Source organism: Castor canadensis, chromosome 5 (genome assembly GCF_047511655.1).
Source record: "Castor canadensis chromosome 5, mCasCan1.hap1v2, whole genome shotgun sequence".
NCBI classification, from domain to species: Eukaryota; Metazoa; Chordata; class Mammalia; order Rodentia; family Castoridae; genus Castor; species Castor canadensis.
The window spans coordinates 11,442,607-11,460,341 of NC_133390.1; the positions used below are offsets into that span (position 1 = coordinate 11,442,607).

Genomic DNA, 17,735 nt, shown 5'->3' on the forward strand with positions numbered 1-17,735 from the left:
TTGGTTATCAGATCCATTGCTTTGTTATCACAGTGCTTGTGTTCAAACCACCCTCATTGTACTTCACAAAGGCCCCAGAGCACAAAAGTATTGAGGCTAGCAATTTCATGAAAGTATATTGTCATAATTGTTCTATTTTATCATTCATTATTGTTAATCGCTTGCTGTGCCTAAAAATAAACTAGACTTTATCATGGATGTGTACGTGTAGGAAAAACATTGTATATACAGGGTTTGGTGCTATCTATGCACAGGGGTCTTGGACTGTATTCCTCAAGGATGGGGGGAGCGACTGTACATGAAATGGGAACATTCAAGATTAACCAAAGACCAGGCTGGCAGAGTGGCTCAAGAGGTAGAGCACCTGCCTAGCAAGTGTGAGTCCCTGCGTTCAAACCCCAATACCATCAAAACAAAAGATTAACCAAAGACCCAGAGCAGAAACAGGCTGCCATGCGCTAATCTGACACCAGGAAGTAGGGAAGAGAAAACTGGTGACTTTGTGAATGTTTCTAGGGTCCTGTTCCCACTCTCTGGACACTCAGCACAACTGCTTGAAATTGGAGTCAAGGAAAAGTTTGTTTTCTTTTTCTAAATAAGAACACTAAATCTGACTGTAATTTCAGAGGGTTTGAGTCTTTTTGGTGACTCACGTCTGCAATGGCTGGAGGTTTTAAGTAAGCACTGTTTTTGATTACATGCTAAATCCCACCAACATGGACATCTTGCCTGACTTCAAAGGCCTGGGTGAGCACTGGTGTTTGATACAGAAAAGAGGGCTGGGGGTACTGAAATGGGTAGAGAGGTTTTTTTTAAAGACAGGGTCTCGCTATGTTGCTCAGGCTAGGCTCGAACTTTTGACCTTCCTGCTTCAGCCTCCCCAGTGCTAGGATTACAGGTATGTGCCACTGTTGACTTCTAGAAAGTTTTTTTAACAGGACTAGTTTTTTTTTTCTTTCTTTCTTTTTTAATCAGAAATTTTTAAACTTATAAGAGTTTTGTTTTGTTGCAATATAGGGCCTCATGCTAACTAGACAAGCGCTCTACCACTTGAGCCACCCCACCAGCCTGTTTTGTTGTTTTTTAAGGCACACCATGAAATGAATTTATTAGCCATGTCTTTTGGATTTATTAAAGCTCACTCATTAAGCTTTGATACCTGCAAAGTGCACCCAAGGAATGAGGCCTCCAGAACTTTGTCCCCAGGTTACAAATAAATCACTCTCTGGAGCAGAGGCGTCTGTGTGTGTCACATTCGTCTTAGGGTGACTGTTGTGCTATGTTGAGGGGCTTGGTTCCCAGGAATGTCACCTAGGAGTGACATTTCTGGGCTCTGAAAGACCAGGGACTACAACTGACATAATTGCTATCTCCCAAAAGAACCAAGACCGGGTTTGGTGCTGGGTTCAAGTTCTCATTTGGCCTTAGATTAGAGTTTTGGGCAGCCCTTCAGAAGCAGGTTGCCCATGTTTCTGGGGTTTTAGGTGAAAGAACAACAGGTGGCTGGGGGGGGAGAACCACAATGCTATTGATGAAACTGACAATGGCAATGACATTCTTCCTAGTAATTGTACTTATTAGAGGACTACGCAGGCCATCCCACTTCTCTCTCTCTCTCTCTCTCTCTCTCTCTCTCTCTCTCTCTCTCTGTCTTTCTCTTTTTGGTGGTACTGAGATTTGAACTCAGTGCTCTAAGCTCCCATCCATTTTTTCTTTATTTATTTTTCTGATAGGGTCTCATATTTTTGCCCAGGACCAGCGTCAGACTGTGATCCTCCTACCTGTGGCCTCCCATGTGGCTAGATGACAGGCATATGCCATCATGCCTAGCTTATCGACTGAGATGGGGTCTTGCTAACTTTTCGCTCAGGCTAGTCTTGAATCTCAATCCTCCCAATCTCTGTGTATTGAGTATCTGGGATTACAGGCACACTCCATTGCTTCTGACCACATTTCTTATGAATAACATGCGTACAGAAGCTCCTCCACTTGCAGAGAGGTTATGTCTGGATAATCCCATTTCCAGTTAAAAATATTGGTTAGTCTTTTTTAACAGAAATAGTTCTTTCCAACTGGCCAGGGTGGCTCATGCCTGTAACCTCAGAGCTCAGGAGGCAGGGACAGAAGGTTCACAGTTTGAGCCTGGCCTAGGCAAAAAAAAGTTGGTGAGGGTCCTATTTCGAAAAACAAGTTTGGGGGAGGGGAAGATGATCCAAACATGTGTACACGTGTGAGTAAATGTAAAAACGATAAAACGAAGAAGAAGAAGAATCATGTTATAATACATGGTTATATATAATCTATAATAATATATACTGATTAAAAAGAAAAAAGAAAAACTAGCTGGGCTTGCTTGTCACATCCATACCCCAGCTATTGGGGAGCTGGAGGTAGGATCAGGAGCCAGAGACCAGCCTGGACCACACCGGGAGTTCCAGGCCAACTTAGGCTACATAGCAAAACCCTGTCTCAAAAAAAATCAAAACCAACTTTCTTATTTATCTAAAAGAAATCAGAGTTTTATGCATTTAATACACATAACCTAGTGAACACCCTCCCTTAACAGCACAATGCACATTTGTTCCCCCTCGCGATCGAATGACCGATGGGAGCCGTGGCTCATGGCCACTGTCCAGCATTGGAGAAGGGATCATGCTACACATAGCTAGCTTGGGAAAAATCAAAATTCACAGCACCTAAAGAAAAAAAAAAATCGAAGTGTGGCTTCTACTGAATGTATAGTATATGGCTTTCACCCCTTCATAAAGATGAAAAATCATTAAGTCCAGTCATCGTAAGCCAGGCGCCGTCTGTACACATCTGTGAATCAGCAGTGGCTTTCTGAAGTTGGGCAGCATGACAGGAGGGTGTTATTTCTGGCATTGCTTACAAGTGCAGGTGCATGGCGAAATTATTATTATTTTTTTTTTATTTTACAATTATTTATTTATTTTATTTATTTATTTATTTATTTTTTCTCAAAATGGTGGGGGTTTTTTGTTGTTTTTTTTTCATTTTTCTTTTATTATTCATATGTGCATACAAGGCTTGGTTCATTTCTCCCCCCTGCCCCCACCCCCTCCCTTACCATCCACTCCCCCCCTCCCTCTCCCCCCCCCACTCAATACCCAGCAGAAACTATTTTGCGTGGCAAAATTAAATGCAAACAGACATTTGGTCACTTGTGCTGTGCTTTTAAACTCTGCACAGTGGATGGAGCAGGGCCTTTGCCTGCACCTAGGGCAGACCACACCAGTCCCTGCTCCATCCACACCAGTCCCTGCCCCATTCCACCTTGGAAAAGGGTTCTTTAGCCTGAACCAGCTATGTGAAATCTCAGAAAATGCTTGTGAGTAAAGAAAGTTTAAAAAGTGCCTTGGAGGACATCTTTTGCAGGAATTACTTCCATCCGCTTCTTGGAATCATAGTTACAAGTGACTGAGCTCAACTCCATGGCGGGACCTGAGCTAAGCATTTTACACACCGCATTGCAGATTTTAGGGTCTTCCCCACAGCCCCAAAGACTCCAAAATTGTCCATACACTGCCCAAGATCACACGATTGCCCTAAGAGGAAACAGATAGTGATCCAGAACTGCCTGGATCCAATGCCTCACAGAACCAAAATCCCTTGCAGGGATGAGAAGGACTGGGGGAAGAACATGAGGTGCACTAGGGGACAGAAGGTTGTGATGAGGTTTACTGGTGAAACAGCTCTGCACAAAAACCAACCAAGCGCCCCAGTCTGTAGCCCTTGCCAATTTCTCTGGTGTCAACGCTGCCATCGTGGTGGATTTCACAGCACACAGGCAAAGCCGGGAAGAGTTGTACAGAATGGTTCTGCACATCATAGGACAGGGGGCTGTCCAAGTGTCACACAAGGACTGGAAATAGGGAAAATGGGGAGAAGAGCCTCAGAAGAAAGAGACACAGGAAGATGTGAAGAAGGCTTCCAAAGACGGGGTTACTCTGCCCCAATCTGTTCTCCCTGGGACAGCCAGAGAGGGCTCTATGACCTCGTCACACCCTGTGCAAATGCCAGCTCACAGACATACTCCAAGACCCTTCCTTGGCCATGTGGCCCTGGCTCCTGCCGCAGTGTTCCAACCCATGCTCCTCTCACTCCCTGGGCTCCAGGACTGGACTGGGCTCCAGTCCTCCCATCTCCTGAACTGGCTGTACCTATGTACCTGTGGCCTCCAGCTGTAGGACCAGTATGGTCTCTGCTTCCTGGGCCCTCCACCTCCATCACTGTAGCTCTCAGCTCCATCACACTTGCTCAGAAAAGCCTTTGCTGAATGCTCTGAGGTCATTTCCTCCTGCAAGCTACTTGCACTGTCCCTTGAGCCTCTGTGTGGAAGCCCTGACCTCACTTGGAGTCTTGCACGTATTTCTGTGATTCTGCAAGGGATGTCAGTCCTGTTCCCACTGGATTGTAAGATCTGGTGACCCGGCACAGTACCTGGTTCTATAAGCACATTGAACACCCGCTATTTGGGGGTTTGCAATGGTATATGACAGTCCTTGCTCTGGTGCTCACATTTTGATGGTGTGTGTGTGTGTGTGATTTTAATACGCAAGTCACAGTTGAACAAGGGGAATCCAAATGGTGATATTGCTGTGAAGAAAATAAGATAGTCTGCTGGCAGGGTCTCTCTCTCTCTTGAAGATGGGCTCTCCAATAGATCTATGTGGATCTTGGACATAGAAGATCACCTTGGAAAAGAGTTCTTTAGCCTGAACCAGCTATGTGAAATCTCAGAAAATGCTTGTGAGTAAAAAAAGTTTAAAAAGTGCCCTGGAGGACTGGAGGTGTGGCTCAAGCAGTAGAGTGTCTGCTTTGTAAGTGCAAAGCCCTGAGTTCAAACCCCAGTTCCACCAAAAAAAAAAAAAAAACCCATAAAAAAGTACCCTGGAAGGAGTGTGGGAGGCCCCAAGATACACCCATCACTCAGGAAGCCTCTCAGGGGTGTGAATTTCTTATCCAATACAGTAGGTGCTTAATAAATGTTTGCTGAGTGAAATTATAAACAGACGAAATTGCACATGGTGTAATGGTGGCCTGGCCCTGAAGTACACAAGTGCTATGGTTTGTCCCCTCTGAAATTCACACTGGGATCTAAGCCCCTCTGCAAAAATACTAAGAGGATGAAACCTTAATCCAACTGTGTTGTTGAGAGGTGGGGCCTTTGAGAGGTGGGGTGGGAGAGAGTGAGATGGAGACACACATGCTCCCTATCTCCGTCCATGCAATGCCCTGTGCTACCTCAGGACTTTGCCAACAGGAAGGCCACCACCAGACGTAGACCCTAGATCTGGGACCGGAACTCGGAGCAAAAATAAACCTCTTTTCTCTATAGCTTACCCAGCCTTAGGTATTTCATTATAGTAACAGAAAACAGATTAATACACAATAGTCTGCCAATTTTACAAGGGCCATTTGACTTCTCAAAGAGGTTGGCTTTTCCCAACATTTTACCATAAAAAATTTTTAAATTTCAAATAAGAGAAGGTGAAAGAACATCACAATATACCAAGATATTCCCACCTCCTAGATTTTCTGTTAACATTTTGAACAAGTGCTGCTTTTCAAGTGGTATTTGTTTTCACTGTGGAAAGGAGGGAACTGGGAGAGAAAAAGGAAAAAGAACGCAAAGGTAATGGCAGTCACGACACAGTCAAGGGTGTCACGTTTTTGAGATTCAGCCAGCTGCAGGAGGGCCACAAAGAGCACAGACATCTTGGGGTGATTTTCCTGGGTCTGCCAACTGAGGCAGGAGTTGCAGGGGTACCTGGGAACTCACAAAGGGAGGTTCAGCTGTTCTGAAATGTTCTGGTCCATTCTTGGGTGTTTGTGATTGTGTGAACATGGGATTGTGTATAAGTATGCATGACTATGTGCGTGTGCGTGTGCAAGTGAAGGTGTGTGGTGGCGTGTGTGGGCATTTGTGAGTGTGTGCAATGCGGTACAAGAGTGTGGTGGCATGTGTGTGATGAGGTGTCTGTGAGTGACTGCGTGAGTGTGTTTGCAGGCACGGTACTGGGCCAGCACTTCAGTGGCAGCTCTAAGGTATCTGGGCCCTAGCAGGGGAGGATGGGGAGAGGGGAGAGGTCTGGATATTTGCTGAGAGGATCCAGGACTTCTCCCCAGATGTGCCATAGAGACCAGGGCCCACAGCTGCCCAGTGTCTCTCCACGTCCAGTGCTTAGGCCACCAGTGTATAGAGGAATGCTGGGCTCCCGAGAAGGAACCAACAGAGAACAAAATGTGAAAAGTAGGAAAGGTGGTGTAAAACTACCACTTCTTACATTTTGGTTAAACAGTGTTCATGTCCTTTCTTTTTGGCTATACCGGGGATTGAACACAGGATGTAGGGTCCAGCACACGCTAGGTAAACACTCCACCACCTGAGCCACACTCCCAGCACTTAAGTTTGTATTTTGTTTTGAGATAGGGTCTCGCTAATTTTGCCAGGGCTGGCCTGGAACTCTCAATCCTCCTATCTCTGCTTCTTGTGTAGCTGGAATTACAGGCATGAGTCACCGCACCCAGCCCTGGTTAAATTTCTTACTAGTCCAACCACGGAATGACTTGTTAGATATAATTTATCCAATAACCAACTTCAGTTGCTTTTTGACTACGGTAAGTCCACTTTATTCATGGATTTCTTACATGCAGTTTTGACCAAACACAGCAAATACATAAATAAAAGAAATTTCAAAAATAAAAGTTTTAAATTCCCATGCATACTTCACACAGCTCAGCTGATATGAGGAAGCTCTCAGTCATTTATTATGGCCAGTTGTATTTAAATCATTTGATCTGCTGAGTGTTTCCCTGCCTTTCATTTTGGAAAAATCAGCCTCTCAAAGAGCAAATGGTGCCCCAAAAGCAAGGTAAAATTATGGTAATCCTCCCAAGCCCCAAAAGGCAAGTAATGTGCTTCACTGAAGTGATAAAGTGAAAATGTGAGCTGTGTTGAAAGACAACATGCCTTTGGTGGGAACTGGGCAGCGTTATATGGGACAATGAATCCAACATCTGCAGTGTTGCATTGGACTCTATCCATCCTGAGCACGCGTGCTTTTTCTCAACAGTGGCCTCCTTGGAACCAGATGCCCACAGATACCCGGGGTCTACTGTGCTTTTCGGGGGGAATTGAACCCAGTGCCTCTCACATAGTGCTGTATCACTTGGACCACACCCCAGCTGTGTTGCTATCATTTCAACAAGGTTACTACTGTCTTACACTGTAGTTCCCTTGGGTTTCTCTTGGGCAGACCCTCTATGCCTGGATGTGTGACTCACTCATGGACAAGAGATTACTTTTGGTGAGAGGTCAATCACAAAACCAGGGTGCACTAGACATGGCAAAGGTCACTGGGGAAAATCCAAGGATGAACTTAGGAGAGGTTGCTCCAGCGGCCTCACTCTCCATGGGGTCGAACAAGGCTAATGAGCCCCTCTGAGGCCATGGGTTCTGGTGGCAACTGTGCTGTGGTCCTCAAGGAAAATCAAGCCCCATAAAAAGCAGAATCCATTCCTCGTTTTGAAGAAAGATAATTGCCATTGCTCCCCATCCAGCTGTTTTCAACAACCGTGCAATTGAGTTTTACATGTAGGAAAGATTTTTCAGTTCATGGATTTGTAAAAACATACGTGCACGTGTGTTCTCTATCTCTCTGTCTTCCCATCTGTCTGTCTGTCTCTCTCCAATCACACTCTGATTCCCCACTCCCCCACAATGTTCCTATTTAAAAAGAGATTCAAAGTTGGCTGAACACTATGGAGTGTCAATGAACCCTGGAACCGACCCCAAACACACTGCCCCCCTCAGATGTTACTTACTAGGTTGACATTTAAAGGAGACCAGGAGGTATTTACTGCTTCCTGGACAAAGGTCTGGTCCAAAGACACGGCTATTGACCAGGAGGTGGCAGGCCCGCTGGTTCTGGCATTCGTCCAGCACCTTCTAGAAGGAGAGGTAGAAAAGGGACAGGCTTGTAAACCACACACAGAGTCTGCTAGACCCCGAACGTGGGCTGCTATGGGCTCTGAGGAGCAAGGGAGGTCTCTCCACCTGGCCTGGGCCATATCTGGGATGGAAGCACATGATGGGTGCTTCCCCTGGGTGATGGGTGGCTCCCTGCCTCTCTTGTTCCTTCCCAAAGGGAGAACCTTATCCAGCAGATCAGACCTCACTGGAGAACCAACCAACCCCCAGCCAGCCACAGCTGATGCTGTGGCTGAGTCTTTTGGCAAAGGTGCTGCACTGCAAAGGCTCCAAGGGACAGTGACAAAAGCAGTGCCACCTTTGAGTGTCAACTGGATGGCACTTCAAGGAGGGGCTCTTACCTTTAAAACAGAGAGTCAGGAATTATAGCCATGGCTCCTAACCCTTAGAAATGGCCCCACACAGGCCCCAGGAGAGCCTCTGTCCAGCCTGTGAGCCAGCACACTGGCAAACAAATAAAAATTTAAAAGCTGGTTCCAATTTTCACCAAACTTAAGGGTATGGGGTCCACATCTTCCCTGTGGAAAAATTTCCTTCATGGGATACTCAGACACTCTGTTGAGCATTTGATCTACAAGCTTTCCCTCAAATTCCTCTCTCTCTCTCTCTCCCCTACTGATTTTTTCCCAACTCATTTGTCAACAAATCAGCTCAGTGGAAGCTCATGGAACACCCTACACCATGTCAAGGTAAAGTCCAGCATTTTGTTGTTTTTCCTTCAGGTCCTGGTTTCCAAATAGAGCAAAGCCTGTCTGGGATAAACTCAGAGGTCTTGAACTTGGTTCTGATTAAAGGACTCCAAGTACAGTAGAAAAAGATTCCCAAGAATCTACTTAATATTTCAGGACCGAATCAAGGGCAGATTTATGACACTTGCTACACTGTCCCGTGTCACATTCTCATAGCTGCTCATGGAATATTTCCATGAAGGATGCTGGCCCTTCCAGCTATCCCCTGTCACCTCAGGAGCCCAGCAGATGTGTACCTATCAATCAGAAAGAATGCCTGGGCAATCCCTTTTAGCTCCCAGAATGACACAGTCCTTAGATGTCCCTGGAGGTATTCTCCACTACAACCATGGAGCAGGCTGGGTCTAAACTGGAAAAGGCAGTGAGGGGGACTTCCTGTTGACATCAGTCATGAGCCAGGGTGGTCACCTGTATGGAGTCAGCCAGCCCTCTCTCTACAGTAAGCCACCTGATTCGAGGAATCACATTACCTTGGTTCCATGAAGTTTAAAGTCACAACGGAGGAAAGGTTTGGATGTAAGTGCAAGGGGATGTTTCTGGATAACAAAGCCATGAGCAACACCAGAACTGTGTACACAAACGCTAACTTGTCGGCCTAATGGAACATCCTCTGCCCTCAGGGGTAACTGGCTGAGGTAGGGACTCCTGCGTGCCAGGAGTTCAGACTTTCACAAAGTAGGCATTTCCGTCCTTTGGGCACTGGCCCAAACTCTCTTTTCATTCAACTAAGGGCAGCAGGCAGTCTGGGCCCTTGGGATGGGTGGGCAGGGCAGTTGGGGAAGGGATGGGGACAAGCCAACAGGGCTATGGATCCAGAGGGGGAGAGGGGATTGGGGCACGTAATCCCACAAGAAACATGTCACTCATCAGCGTACGGGAACCATGTCAAGGAAACTCATTCAGACACATTCTTTCTAGCAACTCAGTGGGGTTGTTTTTATCAATCACATGACTATCCAGATACAACCACTCTTTTTTTTTTTTGCTGTACCGGGGCTTGAACTCAGTGACTACACCTTGAGCCATTCCACTGGCCCTTTATGTATTTTTGAGATAGGGTCTCACAAACTATTTGCCCAGGCTGGCTTCAAACCTCAAGCCTCCTGATCGCTGCCTCCTGAATAGCTAGGATTATAGGCGTGAGCCACTGGTACCCGGCTTCTACCATTCTTGAGATGGAAGCAATAAATGGTGTGAGAAATAGAAAAATCTTTATATCAATACATTAGTTTTGATGTCCTCTTTGGACATTAAGAATGACACAGCGCCAGAGCTAATTCTATCTTTCCTTAGTCTTCCTAGTGAATCTACTTTCCTATGGCTGACAAAGTCTAGCCAACTTCTAACTTGCCGCCTCCTCTAAACACCCTGCCTCTAATGTTTACATATGGAACCTGGAGGCATTAAAAAATAAATCCAAGGCCAATGGCTCAGTTATCTTGATCAACTAGTTACCAATGTTGAAAGGTCAGGGATGGTGGAATAGAAGTTGCCTCAATAATTGAAATCCATAAATAGTGTAAAGCCATAGTTGAAATGGTTTGACCCCCACCTGTAACAAATCTTTCTCCAAATAGCCCTCCCCCAAAACAAACAAACAAAAAGAATGACTTAAGATCCCTTCTCTCAATTCCTAGTACTATCTAGAAGGGAAAATTCAGCAGAAGCTGGTCAAAATAGCTCCAAACAAGGAAAATGTGGTGGCCTACAAGTGGGGAAGCAAACCATAAAAAACAAGACCGTTGTCAACATTTCTCTCACTGTGGTCCACTCTCTAAGAAGCTCAAAATGACCATGTCTATTTCCTGGAGATCCACGTGGTTTTCACCAAAGAATCCCTTTCCTCTGGGAGTTTATGGGAGACGTGGGCCTGGGGGCTGAAGCCCAACTTGGCTGTGCTCCACTTCACTGCAGTAAGCAGTGTGTTATGAGTAAATTCACACTGCGAGTGTACTAAGGGAGTTCTCCATTGGGTAGGGATTCTATTTGGACTTCTTTAGTAAAAACAGCTCACCTGTAGCTCTGGTGATGTATATGAATCATGAATTTCATAGATCAGGTTTGCTTTGAGTGAACTATATAACACAAATATATGGGGAGAGAGAGAGAGAGAGATGAAAGCATTTTTATCATCTTAACACATCTACAAAAGGCAATACCTGCAGGGTGGTGGGTGCCACGCAGGTTAAGCTGTCTTCCCTCTGGGAGGCAGGTTGCTGGGAACTACACATTTGGTAATCTTGCCCATAAAATGCCGATTGGACACTTATCGTAGAATGCCGAGGGCACTGGAGATTCAAGTGGTCCCCATCACAGGCATAGGCGGTGTGGTTTTGCAGGAGTTTGGTTAGGTAACCTGGAAAATATTCAGCCAGTTATAGGAGGCCCAGGAACCCACCACTGCTTCCTAGGTTATGGAGCAGGAGAACATTGGTTCTCTTGGGGCCGGGCTGCTGGTCAGGAAGACTTGGATTGCAGCCTTGATAGCAGCTCTGGAGGTGAAGTCACCAAATGAGGCCACATTGGGGCTGCAGGAGCAGATCCCTCTTTCATGCCAGGTCCAGAAACCTTGATCTGGGGTGGCCCACTGTGACTCGAGGAGGGCTCTTTCCCTTCTGGAAGCACTAAAGGATTGGCCAGGAGCCATGGAGTCTGGAAGCACCTCTACAAAGCAGGAAAATATGCTGAGTGGGTGTCCCCAGGCATGTGGCCGCCTGTCCTGAGGGAGCCTTGCGTTCTCTCTTTTCCAGGCCTTCCTGGAGTGTGGAGGATGCAGTTCTACTTTAGAAAACCACTCCTGGCCTGTCTACCATGGAGAGGAAAGGCAGGCAAGGCTCTCTGCTCTGTGTGGGGCCTGCTAGGAAGAAGGTCAGGGGACAGGAGGAAGGTATTTGTGGCCTTTGTTATAGATTGACTAGTGTGTCCACCAGGAACCTTAGAACACAACCTGCTTAGGAAATTGGATCATTGCAGACTAATGAGTTAAAATAAGGTCATACTGGAGTAAGAGGACTTCGTACTATATGCCTGATGTCCCTATAAGAGAAGATACCCAGAAGGAAGACAGCTGGGTAAAGACTAGGGGAATGCAGCAGCAAATCAGAAAAAGCTAAAGATGGCCAGCCACCACCAGAAGCTGGAAGAGGCAAGGAGGATCCCTCCTCAGAGCCTTCAGAGAGAGAACTCAGCCCTGCTGCCACCTTGATTTCAGACTTCTGGCCTCTAGAACCGAGAGAGAATGAACTGATGTGCTCAGTCACCCAAGTTTTTGAAATTGGTTGCAACTGCCACAGGAATCTAGAATAGGTGCCCAATCTTGGCCTCCTTGGTTAGTTCTTAAGGAAGATGGAGGATAGGCCTCAATTCTGACGTGCTCAGAAGATGTCTGGGCAGTCCAGAGGGCCCAGGGTGGTTCTCAGAAAGAAGGAAGGAAGGTTCATGCAAAATGGAGATTCTCTTCCTCTCTCTTATACCTCATGAGGTCAACGACAAGGCTACCGGGAGCACAGCCAGGGACTTTCTGCTGAGGTGTGTGTGGGACGCGCTTGGCAGCCTTGGCCTCTGAGAGGGAGGTGTTAGGAAAGGAAGGGTACTTTCAGAAGTCCCGGATTCCCACACAGATGACCTGTGCCTATGTTACTGACGCTCAGGTTTCAAAATCCTCTCAGAAACATAGTTCTTGGCAAAAGGCACCACTCCCAGGCTTCCCAGAAATTACAGTCAAAGGGACTGAGACATCTTGCCTGCTGTTGCCTTGTTTGCTCATCTAGAATGTTCTAAACAAGGCTTCAAAAACCCACTGGCATGCTTAACCTAGGCCTGGGCTCATTTTCACCCTTGAAAACCACTGGACGCTACCTCACTTGGAGAAGCAGTCTTACATGAGCTGCAAAAGGACGTGGACCATCAGTGTGAGTTCGTCTTGCTCCCACCCAGCCAGGCACAAGAGAGGCCAGACTGAGGCCTCCCAGGTCCTGGGCTTCTGGTCGGTGTCCCCCAGCAGGGACCCCAGGCAAGCTCTGATTGAGTGACAAGTACCTACAGTTCTGGCCTCCTTTATGAGGGCTCAGAACCCAGTGATGAGCCATACTCTGCCTCTAGGTACCCAGAGGCCACTCTCAAGCAGTCCCACCCCAAAGTGTCCCCAGCTGGTCCCTCTACTTAGATCTCTTCAGACCCCTCATTAAAACTTTCCTGACCATCACCCTGTCATCACCCTGTCAGGGTCCCTCAGCAGGGACCAGTTGACTACAACATCAAAGTCATTCTCAGAGTTTGACTTTGGCTTAAAGTTCATAGTTCAACCAAAAATCACCATATCCTTTATCTAGCTTCAGGGAGGATGGAGACATGAGACAGAGGGGGCCTGGGTCCCAGATTCCTGGACTGAAGAGCCCCCCGCTTCACAGACCCTCACATGAGAAAGAAACTTTGTGTTGGATCATTGCTTTTCTTCATTGTGTCACCTAGTCTATCCCCCACTAAATAGAACTGGAACTTTGTGGAACCATTTATAGCAACACAGGGTGCGATGGCCTGAACACCCTGCCTCCACACCTGTTCTGAGAAAGGGACTCTGTAGGCAAAAGCTTATAGCTCAATGCACAGAACTGACTAATGGTAGCTCATTGAGGCCCTCTGCACTCTGAGGGATGGGGAGCCCCCATCTGTGGGTACATCAGTCCTAACGCTATGTTGGTACAAAGAAAATACTTCCTAAGTAAAACTTGTGTTAGATTCAGTCCAATTCCACCTTCCAAAACCTAGGCCTACATCCAGTGCTAAAATTAAATGAGCTATCAAACCACAAAAAGACATGGAAGAACTTTAAATTCTTATTACTAAATGAAAGGAGTCACTCTGGGCTTGGTGGTACACATCTGTAATACCAGCTACTCAGGAGATAAGGAGGATGGAGGTTTGAGGCCATCCTGGGCAAAAAGTTAGCAAGACCCTGTCTGAACAAACAAGCTGTAATCCCAGCTACTTGGGAGATGTAGATAGGAGGACCGTCGGCTGAGGCCAGCCCTCAGGGAAAGTTAGGGTGAGACCCTATGTGAAAAAAGAGAGAGAGAAAAAAAAAGAAGATAAAAGAACTGAGGGTGTGACTCAGGTGTAAAGCCCTTGTCTGGCAATGACTCTGCCAGTCCTTTTGCTTTGGTTATTTTTGAGACAGGGTCTCTCTTTATGCCCTGGCCAGCCTGGACCTTGTGCTCCTCTGCATAACTGAAATGACAGGCACTCACCACAGTGCCCAGCCAAAGGTTGAGATGGAGGCTCACCAATTTTTCATGAGGCTGACTTCAAACCTTGGTCTTCCTGATCGCTGCTTCCCTAGTAGCTAGGATAACAGGCTTGAACCGTTGCACCTGGCTTAAATTATCTTTATTAATGTGTGGTTGTGGTCCCACAAGTTCAGAAGTAGATATGGGTAAGAGAGCGCTTGAAATGATAGCTCGTGTGGGTTCTGATCTAAACACGATCTAAATGGGCACAGAAGAAGGGTGAGGCCCAGGTGAACGGAGGTCCTGCTGAGGGCCAGCATGATCAGGAGGGGAGGGTGTCCCAAAAGTGCTTCGAAGGTAGAGCAGCTGCAGGTGGTGTAAATACCACAGCACAGCCATAGACGACAGCATAGGTGAGGAGGTTGCTGAGAGTGTATACGGCAGGAACAAGAGTGAAGACGCCCAGATCGAGCATCCCAGGAGGAAGTGGGGGAGCTGAACCCGCTGCCAAGGCTTTCCTTGAACAAAGAGCAGATGATAGACAGCTGCTCCCCATCCCACACCCTCTCCAGAGCACATCCGCTTCTCCAGTCTCCGAGCCCACGCTCTCCAGCGTGCCATGCAGTCAACACGGCACTTAGCTCCCCCACACCTTGCATTCTTGGCTGATTCAGAAGAAAAACTTTAAAGAAAAAAAAAAAACAGCTACTAATGCAGCTTTTTTGTTAATAGTTCTCTGTGGATCAAATTCTCCATCATGTCAGATGAGTCGAAAATGTTTTATATCTTAATCGTCTCAGCCAGAAAGTATTTACTATCCTGAAGGAAAATGGAAGTACATACTCTTTAAAAATCAGTCCTTAGAGACCAGAGTAACCCCAAGACACTGTGTTGATCCTGGTTAAACTAGTAGGCAGGGGTTAATTATGAAGACAGAGTCACCTCTCCCCATCAGGTTAGGGACCTGGGAACAGCCTATGATTAAGTCCAAGATTCTCTCATCCCTGGCAAACTGCCCCACTGTAAAGTAACAGAAACTCTTACAGCTATAAAGCCGGGCATGGTGGTACATGCCTATAATCCCAGCTACTCTGTAGGCAAAGGCAGGAGGATCGTGAGTTCAAGGCCAGCCTGGGCAACATTAGGGAGACCAGAACAAAGTAAAAACCAAAGGGCTAAGAATGTAGCTCAAGTGGCATGCTTAGCAAGCCTGAGGCTCTGGGTTCAATTCCCAGTCCAGAAAAATTAATTAATTTAAAGACTGCTACCGCTGCAGCTAGAACCTTCCTGAAATGTTTGGGTGGGACAAATCTTAGTCTTAGAGTAGTTTTATGTTTTCCTTTTTTTTTTTTTTTTTTTTGGTGCTGGTTGGGGTTTGAACTCTGAAAGCCTCGTGCTTGTTGGGAAGGCACACTACCACTTGAGCTGCGCCCTCAGACCTATATTGTCCTTTTTGAAGGAAAGAGTGTTTGGGGTTATCACTCCCATCAAATTGCCAGTGAAAAGTCCTTTGCATATAAACACTCCTGTGGCTAGAGAATGACCAGAAGGATGGAAACGACTGATTTTCAGAGAATCATGGCAAGTGCCCTCAAGTGTTCCGTGAGAGTAACAGGTGCTAAGCAGGGTGGGGGAAGGAGGTTCTATGGCAAAAAATAAGCTTGGGATGTCATGAGTTAAACCAAGATCACTGCAGTTCTCCACAGGACTTGTCAGAGCCAGGCCCACCTACTGAGCAGCCCCCTACTTTTTTTGCATGAAGCAGTTGAGGGTTCCCATTAAACAAATTGTTCTTAAGCAAACATTCATATGAACTTTGTATATTCCAAGATCTAAGATCTACTTCTAAACAAATGACTTCAGAGTCCCCTGTGGCTGCGGAGTCCTCAAGCCATGGAGTGGGGGGTAGCAGTAGATTAACTCTCACACTCAAGAGCAGTAATAGCAACCACTGTCATTGTCAACCCTGTCCCTTGAGAGTCCCTCTCAGATATCTAAGAAACAGGTTCTCTTCACAGTCATCCTCCAGGTTCAACTTAGCCCAAACTGGGTCTAGAGAAAGGTTTAACCTCAGGTCCATCTCTTTTTTTTGAAGGGAGAAGGTAAATGTGGGTCTGGACAAGGTAGAGGCAATTCGTTCTTTCTTCACAGGAGAGTGGGTCAGTAGAAGGCTCTGGAAAGATGGCCGAAACGATGTTTGTCACTTTCAGGTCTGGCCTTTGAGACCTTCAGTGACCATTTAACTTCTCACAGACAGGTTGACACCCCCAGAAGATGGGAGAGGCACAAGATGGAAGGAGCCTGGGCTTTAATGACTATATAGAGAAGAGCACCACCCTTTTCCAATTGCACTGGACAATGGCATAAATAATCCTTTGTTCTGTTATGCCACAAAGGTTGTTTGTTTCAGCAGTTAGTCTACCCTGACTAATATTCCTGCCAACAGATGCTTGTGTTTAGAAAGATTTTGAAGACAGGCATTGGTGGTACACACCTGTAATCCCAGCTAATGGAGAGACAGAGATAGGAGGATCCCAATTTGAGGCCCACCCCAGACCAAAAAAAGTTGGTGAGACTCTCTCAAAAAATCAGCTGGGCATGGTGGTTCTCATCTGTAATCCCAGCTACTAAGGAGGTAGCAGTAGGAAGATCAGGGGTCTAAAACTGACTCTGGGTAAAAGGGCAAGGTCCTAACTAAAAAATAAAAGCAAAAAGGAGTGGAGGCATGGCTCACGTGGTACAGTGCTTGCCTAACAAGTACTCAGGCCCTAAGTTTAAGCACTAGTACTGAAAAAAAAAAAAAAGATGGTAAGACTTTGAGAAGTACCAAAAGCTTTACTAATCCCATTCTGTGTGATGTCCAATCCTCTTTGGTGAACCATTTCTTTGAGTTAAGATCTTGCTACCAAAAAGCTACACTTGAAGTAAGTTAACTTATTGAGAAGACAGAAGGGATTGGAGGTCTCATTAATTAGCCACCAAGTCATATTCTTTACCATACTACCATAGAAAGCAGAAGCCAGTGGTCCCCAGTGGTGTACTCATAGGACACCTACTATGCCGGTAAAGAGGAGGTGGGGACTGAAGATGGGCTCGGGTGGGGCTCTGGTTAGTCCCCGCCCTGGATAAGAAGTGCTAGAGCATGAGGGGGCAGCTGTGAACAACATGGAAGGAGTACAGGCTGTACAGTCTCTCAGATGGGCTCTTATTAGGACACGCTCCTTGTTATCCCTCTGGCTGTCCATTTCCTCCTTTATAAGATGGGAGATTTATGTCTGCTTCAGAACCAATGTGCAGGTGATAAGAAAGCTGAAACAGAGCACCTTATACAGCAGCTGAACGTGTCCATTTCATTCCCTAGAGAGAACATGAGTGCTATGGTTTGCAGATGACTTGAGTGTCTTCCCCAAGGGTTCGCGTGTTGAAATTTCATTCCCATTGTGAGGGATTAACAGGGTAGGGACTTAATGATTCAATATTGGCAGCTTTATAAGAAGAGGGAGAGAGACCAGAGGAAGTAGACACACATGTACACTCTTGCTTCTCGCCATGTGATGACTTGCAATGCCTCAAGACTGTCAGCAAGAAGGTCATTGCCAGATGCCAGCCTTGACCTTGGAATACAACTGTGAGCCATCATAAAGTTCTTTTCTTTATAAGGTTATCCAGGCTGAGGTATTTTGGTTATAGTAGTGAATAACAGATCGATAGAATAAGGATATGACAAGGAAAAGAGTGGGCTCCCAA

The 17,735-nt window shown here is 46.3% G+C and overlaps 1 protein-coding gene across 4 annotated transcripts in view; it reads right to left on the reverse strand.

Annotated features, from left to right (window-relative positions):
* Eva1c (eva-1 homolog C) overlaps positions 1 to 17,735 on the reverse strand; it is an 85,350-nt gene that overhangs the window by 41,998 nt on the left and 25,617 nt on the right. For 2 of the 4 annotated variants that reach the window (XM_020165694.2, XM_020165693.2), the window contains exons 2-3: positions 10,923 to 11,119; positions 7,849 to 7,972 (exon numbers count right to left, since the gene is read on the reverse strand). The exons of 1 other annotated variant lie outside the window; for it this stretch is intronic. In XM_020165694.2, the coding sequence (XP_020021283.1) occupies positions 7,849 to 7,972; positions 10,923 to 11,119 (321 nt within the window). The remainder of the gene's footprint in view (positions 1 to 7,848; positions 7,973 to 10,922; positions 11,120 to 17,735) is intronic. One more of the 4 variants, XM_074072805.1, reaches the window with a different exon arrangement.